This window comes from Elaeis guineensis, chromosome 6 (assembly GCF_000442705.2).
Source record: "Elaeis guineensis isolate ETL-2024a chromosome 6, EG11, whole genome shotgun sequence".
Classification (NCBI taxonomy): Eukaryota; Viridiplantae; Streptophyta; class Magnoliopsida; order Arecales; family Arecaceae; genus Elaeis; species Elaeis guineensis.
Window position 1 is genome coordinate 16,399,171 of NC_025998.2, and position 10,386 is coordinate 16,409,556.

The 10,386-nt window shown below is 38.7% G+C and overlaps 1 protein-coding gene across 1 annotated transcript; it reads right to left on the reverse strand.

Annotated features, from left to right (window-relative positions):
• Positions 1-382: 382 nt before the first annotated feature.
• LOC105047092 (homeobox-leucine zipper protein HOX3) lies at positions 383-6,752 on the reverse strand. Its single transcript, XM_010925892.4, has 4 exons — positions 6,567-6,752; positions 6,145-6,335; positions 5,785-5,864; positions 383-808 (listed from the first exon to the last, which is right to left on the reverse strand). Exons 1-4 carry the CDS (start codon positions 6,643-6,645, stop codon positions 493-495), a joined length of 666 nt encoding a protein of 221 aa, XP_010924194.1. The 5' UTR covers positions 6,646-6,752; the 3' UTR covers positions 383-492.
• Between the last annotated feature and the right edge of the window lie 3,634 nt (positions 6,753-10,386).

Below are 10,386 nucleotides of genomic sequence, written 5' to 3' on the forward strand. Positions count from 1 at the left end.
TTGACGGAGCGGAGCAACCCATGACGATGAACAGGCCAACAAACTCTGGGAAATCCAGACTGAGGCTCCATTCTCATGATGTTGGAGAAATTATATTGCATACCACATGACCGTATATGCCATCAATCACAACCGCTCTACAGCATCAAGATTAGCAGCATGCAACCTATGGCCATCGACGCAAGATATAATTTCTCTAGACATTGGCATAATCAGGTTGCCTTCGCCGTCTCTAACTTCGCTACAAGCTTAGAGAACTCAATGGAATGGCGGAATCTGATCTCCATATTGGCCTGAGAGTTCCGGCAGTTGCTGATCGATCCGGTTACCTGAAAGTAGCGTAACACCCTGCCTTGCACCAAAAAAAACCAAACAAAGGAAAAAAAAAAAAAAAATCTTCCATTTACAATATTTATCACAAAGATTAGAAGTTCCCTTCTTTCGAGACAGAAAGAGTTCATCTTTTGTTCCTCACATGCAGCATATGCATGGCTAGCAGGCAGCGGAGGAGGGATGGTGGCGGGGGTGGAAAGGAAAGGCTGACGGCAAGCTGCTGGTGGTGGTGGTGGCAGCGGCGGAGGCAGCGACGGGGCGGGGAGTGGAGGTAAGACGCTCACAGCGAGGGCACATGGTGAGGGCAGAGGCAGGCATGGGCTGGCGGGTGTGAGGGGAGAGGATGGTAGGCGGCGCCACCCGCAAGGCCCGCAGTTCCTCCACCTCACGCTGGAGACGGCGGTTCTCCTCCGTCAGCGAGCCGAAGCACCGCTTGAGGTACTCGCACTCCATCTCCGTCTGCTTCAGCTTCGTCCTGCGTCACCAACCAGATCAAAGCATCGCTACTCTGTGATTTTAAATATTTTTACAACAGTTGATGAAGGTTGATAAAGTTGATAAGTACTGAGAGGTAAGCAAACATGAAATTCCGGAAATTCTTGAGCTTTATGGGCATATCTTCTCATTTTTCGAACCGCCGAAGTCATGAAATTACCCAGGCACAGCCTCAAAAAACAGGAAAGAAAGATATTCCGCTTTCCATCTTTTAATTAAGACGCCTTTTTGTTTTTTTTTTAAAGCTAAAATCTTACTTTGCTGATAGTTAAAATTAACCATAACTTACGTTTGGAAAATCTTAAAAGATCCACGTGACCAACGGCCAACTTTCACTAAGGCAGTTAATTGATTCGAGCCACTTACAAGCAGCTCACATTCAGCCCGATACTTTCCTTGGTTAAAAGATTGAATCGATTGTAAACAAAGCCAAGCTTGATATTGGCTGTTAGGCTTGCAATTTATTTCAGCTCACGTCTAAGCAGACGTCCCATTGACCAAACTCAGTTCAATAAAACTGAAATCAAAATAATGGCTTGTTTTTACACCATTTATTTCGGATTTTTTTTTACAAAAACATTATTTTTTAATCATTATTTTCAAAAAAATCTTCATTTGAAAACTCTTTCTCGATCTATCATGTTGTGCTGTGCAGTACGTCGGTTGAAATCATGAGTTGAATCCATGATTTCAAATATATATGGGCCAAAATCATGGGTTTAACTCAGTTTTGATTAGCTGAGGTGGTAGTTAAAATCGTAGGTTTCAACCCCTGATTTCAATGAAATCGCGTGTTCAACGTGGAATTCATCACGTGTTCAACCCACGATTTCACCTCTTTTTCGCTACCGCAGTCTCTCCTTACTTCTTTGTTCTTCGACTGCCCTGTGCTCTTTTTCTCTGGCCTTTTTCTCCTGATCCCCACCACCCTCGGACCCCCTTGCCCCCTTAATTCATCCCCTACCTCCCAAGTGTCTGAACATCCCTCTTCTTCGACTTTTTTCTCTCGGTTCCCACCCTTGACCCCCTCGCTCTCTGTCCTCAGAACCCCCTACATCCCAAGTGTCCGATCACTATCCGAATCCCTTTCAACTCAACCTGATATGGTCAACCATCTTGGGACAATATGGGTAAGGCAGTCGACCAATCCATCTGAGATGATCGACTGGCTCAGGTCGAACCTGATCAATATGGAGGGCAACCGCCTTTATCGATCAACAGCATTTCTGGTGCAGTTGACCCTTCGCATCATTGCCTCTATGAGTGAAAATGGTAGGAATATTATCCGTCCGAATTCGTTTTCGTATCTAAATCAATTCGGATATGAACAAAAATTTGAAGATCCCACTAATATCTGTATCCGTATCTATATCCGTCAAAGAGAAATGGATATGGATTTGGATAAACAATTATCTGTTTCATATCTGAATATCCTAATCTACATGCATGTAACCTTATATAATTTTTTTATAGTACTCATTAATTTTTAAAAAAAATATACAATTATATAAATACATTATTAACTTGATTTATCATCTATTTAATGATATTTTTGATTATGTAATCACAAAATTTAATTATCTAAGTAATATCCATAATTATTTCTATACTTTCAGTATCCGAATTATATCCATATCCGTTTAAAAAAAATATGGATATAAATTTTTGCATCCGAATAATATCCATATCTGTATTTATATTCGCCAAACAAAATAAATATAGATATGAATATGCTGATATTCGATCCATATCCGATCTAATTTCAGCCTTAACTGTCTTAGGACAAATAAAAAAATAAAAAAAAAACAAAAATCAACAGACGTCCAATTGACCAAGATCAATTCAATAAGATTGAAATCCAAATAATGGCTTATTTTTACATCATTTATTTCATTTTTTTAAAATATTATTTTTAATCATTATTTCCAAAATACCCCCATTTGAAAACTATTTTCCAATCTATGGTGCCACATGCCCTGTCAGTTAAAATCATGAGTCAAATCCACGTTCAAGTCTACAGGGCCAAAATTATTGGTTCAATCCACGATTTTGACTGATTGAGGTGGCAATTGAAATTGCAGGTTCAACCTGTAATTTCAGTAAAATTATGTGTTCAATCTATGATTTCACCTCTTTTCCCCACCGCGATTTTCCTTGTTCTCCTATCGCCCCATACTCCTCTTCTCTGATCTTTTTCCCTCAATTCCCACCCTCAGATCCCCCTGCTCCCTATCCTCGACCCCCTACCTTCCAAGCACCCGACCACTCCTCTTCTCTGGCTTTTTTTCTCTCAGTTCCCACCCTCGAACTCTACCGCTCCTTGTCCTCGGGTCCTTCCGCCTCTCGAGTGTCCGATCACCATCTAGACCCCATTCGACTTGATCTAATGCAATCGACCGGCTCAATGGACCAATCGACCGCCTTGGCATAACATGGATAAGGCAATCGATCGACCCATACGAGGTGATCGACCACCTCAGATCGAGCCAAATAGTTGAGCTCGATTGATGCGGAGGGCCGACCACCTTTACCGATCGACCGCATTTCTTGTGTGGTCAACCCTTCACATCAAACATCTTAGGACAAAAATAAAAAAAATATATAAAAAAAAATTAAAAACCTAATCGACCGCACCAAAAATGCGATCAACTGATAAAGGCAATCGACCCTTTGCATCAATTGGGCTCGATCGCCCTACTTGGTTTGAGGTGATTGACCGCCTCAAGTGGGCCGATCGATCGACCATCTTATCCGTATCGTTCCAAGATGATCAATTAGTCCACTGAGACAATCGATCGCATCAAATCGAGCCAAATGAGGATTGGATGCTCGGGTGGTGGAGGGGCTCAAGGATAGGGAGTGGAGGGGGGGAGGAAGTTTGAGGGTGGGAACCAAGAGAAAAAAATCAAAGGAAAAGAAAAGTCGGACGCTTGAGAGGTAGGAGGCCCGAGGATAGAGAGCAGAAGGGTTCGCGGGTGGGAACCGAGAGAAAAAGGCCACAGAAGAGGAATATAGGGCGGCCAGAGAACAAAAAAACAAAGGGGACCATGATAAGGAAAAAGAGATAGAATTGCAGGTTGAACACACACGATTTCAGTGAAATCGTAGGTTGAACCTACGATTTTAACTATCATCTCAGTCGGTCAAAAATATAGATTGAACCCATGATTTTGACCTATATAGACTTGAAATCGTGGGTTCAACTCATGATTTCAACCGATATGATGCACGGTATGGTAGATCGAAAAATAATTTTCAAGTGAAAATATTTTTAAAAATAATGATTAAAAAAAATTTAAAAATAAAAAACCCCTTTCAGCTTAAAGCTTTCCAATGTAATAGGTTTTATTATTTTGCATTTCAAAGTCAATTTCAAGCTCGGTCTAAGGGTATATCAAACTGTTTGACATAAGCTTACATTCTGCTTGGCTCAAAAATAAGCTCAACCAGGTTTAAATTTCAACTAGGAAATGAATCAAGCATGATCCCAAATTTCAGCTTGAAGCTAATTCCAGCAAGCTTGATCAGTCTTCATCTAGTTCTAGCTTAGTTCCCTAGTTATCACGAAATGAAAATGGTGGACCTAGGTAGATATGGTGCCTTGCATGGAACTATTGAGGTATTGAACACAAATGAAATTGTTGCATTGCATTTTGGAAATTGTTGCATTGCATTTTGCAAAGCCATGACCAAAATTTGAGGCTTTATACTCTATTGTCATCTTAAACCATGCCCTTCCTATTCTTGACGGCCGTTACATGCTATATATCCACATTAACTTCTGAACATAATTTCTCATTACCATGATCTCAAACCTGGAGTGCTCATACAGCAAGCTAAACAAATAATATCATTTGGGCTGCGATGGTGTTCAACCACCTCTCTCGAAGGCTTTACACCAAACGATCTCAACCAGAAGGCAGAGAACTACTGCTTTGCACCATGCATTAGGCCCATGGTGAGCGAATGTTGAGCACTATTTGAATGTATTAACCATATCATGCTAATCTCATGCAACGTTCACCAACTTGTTCTTCATAACAGGGTGGCCACTGTGAATTTTAAGAAGTCCAAACTTGATATTAAGTTAGATCACATCTCTATTATTTCCAACAGATGAGCCTACTTGACCAGAAATTTTTCTTTTGTGCCTACAGTGTTCTTTTAATTGGACTGTCAGAGTTGAATTGCCTTTATATAGGTAGAATTTTGGAGGATGATAAAAGTGGGGGGGAAAACATTTTTTTTCTGGGCATTTTCCTCCTTTTCTGCATGTCAGAAGCGACCTGGCTACCATGTCTCACTGTTTTTTCCTGTGTCCCCCAACCTTAATCACGTGCAATGCACGTGCATTCCAAAGCTTCAGTTCAAGCTCAGCTATCATATTAACCCAAATATTAACGTGGACTAAATTCTCATATCAGTGACGATGGGTTTTTGGCATGCATAAGAAAAAGGACGCACCAGATTTACCCATGAGAATTGTGTCTAGTAAGTGATGATTCTATATCCACATTAATTTTTGGGTAAGGTTATCTGGTTGACTTTCCTTGATGAAATTGTCTACGTGGCGACAAAAATCCGGCAAAAATCTATTCCGCAAAGCATTGTCGCTCGAACAGCCAGCGGGTGACAAAGAAACAAAACACGTATACAATAATATTGTTTGCATGAAGTCTCAGGGAGGCCAAACAAGTTGATGACCAAAACGACTATTGCCTGTCGATACGGACTATACTTTAAATACTAAGTTTATTCCACTAAAGTTATACGCACGCTAAAATTGCCACCTTCTGCCAATCCTCCGAAACGGATCCCACCACCATACGTTCCCAAAATGTTCCTACTACTTAAAGTTGAGAAAATTTATAGCCTTGGCCCTCAAGGCACAGACAGTGATCTACAGAAAGAGGGAGGGGGGAGAGAGAGAGAGAGAAGGAAAGGGGTTTCATGCACCTGGCCCTGCGGTTCTGAAACCACACCTCCACTTGTCGCGGCCTCAGCTTCAGCTTCATTGCTAACGCCTCCTTCTGCTTCTGCCGTTTCGTTCCAAAAATTCAATTTTTTTCCCAATAAACAAAACCACCCAATAAATACTAGATAATAAATATATATACATCAATTACAACATTATAAACATCAATAGTCAATAATAAGAAGATAAGTATGAAATAAGATGTCAGACCACCGAGTTAAAATAAAATAATATATATATTTATTATTCATATATATTGATTAAGGGGCTAGAAAACAAAAGCATACTAGGAATATAAGGAGGCTTACTTTATATTATGATGTAATAATATAAAAACTCACAGGGTTGAGGGTGTGATTCTGCCTGAAGCTTTCCTCAAGCAACCGAGACTGCTCTTTTGAAAGCCGGAGCTTCTTCGGTCTGGGGGTTCCCCCATCTTCCTCCTCCTCTACGCTTCCCATGGGGAAATCCTCCTCAGCCCCACAAGCAGGTTGATTTATGTCCAACTCCCTCACATTGCAACCACCCCCTTCTACATATATGTGTGACAACAAGATCAAAAACTCGTACCCAAAAAAAAGAGAGCGAAACGGAGAAGGTGAGGGGCCTCAAATATCATCATGGAGTAGAGAAAGTGAGGGTACAAATTAAGATCATATCATCATCTCATACATCATCATGCAACAACACAAGGCTGGATGAAACTCACAAAACCTAGCACTCGTCCAACAAATAAAAGACGAGAGCTTTCCTCAAATCTTACCGAAGCCCGTAGAGGTCCTTAGCCCAGGGACAGCGATGGTCAGCTCCAGCCCAGAAGGGCTTCCCCCGAAGCCCGCCATCGGATGGGACGACACAGAGGAAGAAGAGCAAAAGGGAGAAGGAAGAAAAGAACAAATAGGTCAGAACCACAATAATAATAATAAGAAGAAGAGAGAATATAACGGTGAAAAAGAGGAGGGGGCTTGAGGGGGTTAAATATGAGAGAAAGGACGTATTAAAATAAGAGAAAATAGTTAATATGACTTAAATGGGGCGCAGTAAAAGAGAGGACTAGTGTGGTCCCCTAGGTGGGGTTTGACTCGAGTGGTCACGTCAAAGTGGGGGTTGGGGTTGAGGGGATGCAACGGAGCGAGAGAACGACACGTGCCCGGACGCATGGCGGAGTGCAGGGGAATAGCCGGCAGGTCCCCCTGTTTGACGAAGGCGAGTCGGCTTGTCGGGCCTCAGGTCGGCTCCCGTAATCATTGGGTGAAAAAAACCTCAGCAGTTATTGACCCCCACTCTCCCCCTCCCCCTCCCCCTCCCCCCAACGCCAACCCCCACACCCAACTCCTTCTGCCTTCCCACACCTGCAAATGCGGACCCTACTGCAATTCTTCCATTCGCATCACTATGCTGTTGACCATGGCCATCCGAATGTCTCAAATATTCTCCATCGTGTTGAATTATATATATATATATATATATATATATATATATATATATATATATATATATTATCATCTCTTATCCCATGCTGAATGTTCTGGCTAATCTTGTTTCTTCTCTTGGTAGCATTGTAATATAGATTTATCAAGACTTGAATGTATGTTAGAATCAGATATATTAAGATGAAAATTCAATAATATCATGATTAATTTGCTCTATGAAACCATCCAAGTTGGCATGGAGATCCAAGCATCTGTATAATCCAAAAATTTTGCATACAGGGCATCCATGTGAAGTCTCTATGATTGATCCATATAATTCAACAACTCTAATATAAGACCTATTATATTGGCTGAGTTTACTTTGCTACCTCTAGAATCATTCTACGATGTATATTTTGAATCATTCAATAAAAAATTAGCACATCATTTATTATTAAAAAAGATTCATTGTTATCAAAATTTGTTGAAAATTTTGAATGAAAAAAATTTACTGTTAATCATTATTAACTAATTTTTATTATTTTTAATAAAAAAATTTATTTTTATTGAATGATCCAAAATATATATGTTTGAATAGTTTGAATCAATAATTTTTTCTAATGAAAGCATAATTACTTATATTATCTTTACTTCAACTTTTTATTTTTAAATTTGTGTGTTATACGAAGGGCCAATAATTTCAAGAAACTAATTGTCCTCGATTAAAAGATCTCGATAATACATCGAATGTTATAACCACCTGCCTAATAAATAATAGTTGACATAAGGGGTATCTGCAACGTTAGTAATGTGTAACATCTCTCACAAAATAGTCATAGCGGGTTCTTATGGTTATTGGCATAGTATATATGAATAGCCTTATTTTGGTCATCTTCTACTCTCATCATTCACGCATCTTTGCTGGAGGGTTGAAGGGATATTTATATCTACAACCGAAAAAATTGGGAGCATTTATATTCTGCACTACCTAATATTTATTTTGAAATATATTGATGAAAAAGAGCTGCCACCTTGTCAAACGAGCACAATAACTTTTTCCTCTCCTTTTTTTTTTGTTTTTGTTTTTTGTTTTTTGCTTTTTTTTTGGTAGAAGAGTACTATGACTTCGAAATGTTCCCATGTACCGCCACATTGAATGATTTAATCTTTTAAACTTTGCAACTGGATTTTGGGAAATTTGTGAACGAGATGACGATAAACTCGCCGAAACATATTTTTTTTTTGGGGTGGGGGGGTCGGGGAGTGGGGTGTATGTAGGAGGTGATCAATTCAACTGAAAGAAAAATGACAAACAGCACATATAAACACTGGTTCCTCAAAGAACCTACTCCATGCATATCAGCAATGAGGATACAAGCCAGCAATGGGTCCAAATTGTGATCATATTCAAGCAGTAAATCGTCATGAATTGTATTGCCTATAAGCCAATCTGCAGCCAGATTTTCTTTAAGGTTATTAATTTTCTGTAAGAGGGAAGGACCATCTCAACAACAGTTGTACAATGGGCATTAATATAGGATAAATATCCTTAAGATCTTTGGATTTCAAATGTTCACAAAAATTACATTTGATTGGATCGATGACCTACGTGATGATCAAGTATGAGATTTTGGCCATTGGACCGCTCAAGATCAAATCCCTCCTGTGAATAAGTTCAAACCCTCTGCAAAATATGATAGTATCATGGATAGCTGCAAAATTATTCATTTTGAAGATGGATGGCTCTTTACCTTTTTTTTTTTTTTTTTTTTTTGGCTAAAACGGGTATTCATACAAATCTAGTGTCACACATTTAAAAAGATCAAAAAATAAAATATTATAAAAAGATTCAAAAACAGACTCCTAATTAATCTATAAAATATCATGAAATATTTTACAACAAAGAATGCGATACTATCTGCGACATTATTCACTTTTCTATAGATATCTCAAATATCTATAAAAATAGTTTCCTTTCAGAAATTTTCAAATATTAACTAATAATGAATGTATGAGGTTCTCCCTTAGCTCATAATTGTGATCGAGTCACCTTGATGACATGAGAATCGATCTCTAAAATCAACTTTGTAAAGATGATACCAGTCTAGACTACCTGCAGCTCCGCTCCTTGGATAGTGGGCTCAAAACATTATATGGTGGATCATAATGACAAAGAAGAGTCATGGATGACATGTGTATGGTGGGTGTAGAAATATATAGCACCGTAGAGGTTTAAGTCCAGTTTCCTAGTGAATGAGGAGCATCTGGGGACAAGCAGATGGTAGCGCCTTCCCAGTTCCTGTCACAAAGGGAGCTGACCTTAAAACTGCTTGGATGGATGGCGGACCATCTGGACTTTTGTCTTCTCAGATACCCCTCAAATCATTTTTTTTTTTTTTTTTTGGTGATACTCAAATCATATCAATTGTCATTTATTTGTGGGTTCTAAGTGCCCTTAAATCCTTGTCTCTCGATCTTTAAGATCCTAAAGTTCTTAAAAGTGAAATCATTTGGTCCGGAAGTAATCTGGCCCACACCTGGCCAGGAAGTAACCAAAATAATTTGGTCTGATCCAAATCAGATGAATTTGAATGCCAATTTGAGCGATAAATATGTATGGACCATTACGTACTCCAATTCAAATTCCAAACAATCTTGAAAAAATTATGTCGTATCTTTTTACGGCCCTACTTTGAAAATTTATTTTACTCAAAACCTTGTGCGATTAATATTTAATAATCATCGATATTATTTTGTCAATTAAATCTTATTTGATAATATTTCTATATTTACTTACTATTTTTCAACTTAAATGAATAAATACATATATATTCTTTATGGTTTGTATTTGGTATCATTTTGATCCAATTTTATCAAAATATTTAAGCAATTGATTGACAAAATCTCAAATCCAATTTGAGCCAACATAACTGAATATGAATAAAACCTAGATTAACATTTCTAACTCATTCAAAAGTTTGAGTTACTCTATGCTCTAGTTGAATTTGATCTGCTCTCAAGCCTACTCGCAATTAATACTCCTACATCACGATTTAGCATCTGGGATATGAGGCTCTTCTTAATTCATGTTTTTTTTACTATATCTTATACTATAGAAGCTCTAGAGGTGCAACTAGATGGTATTGAATTAACACATCATTTGTAAGTTTA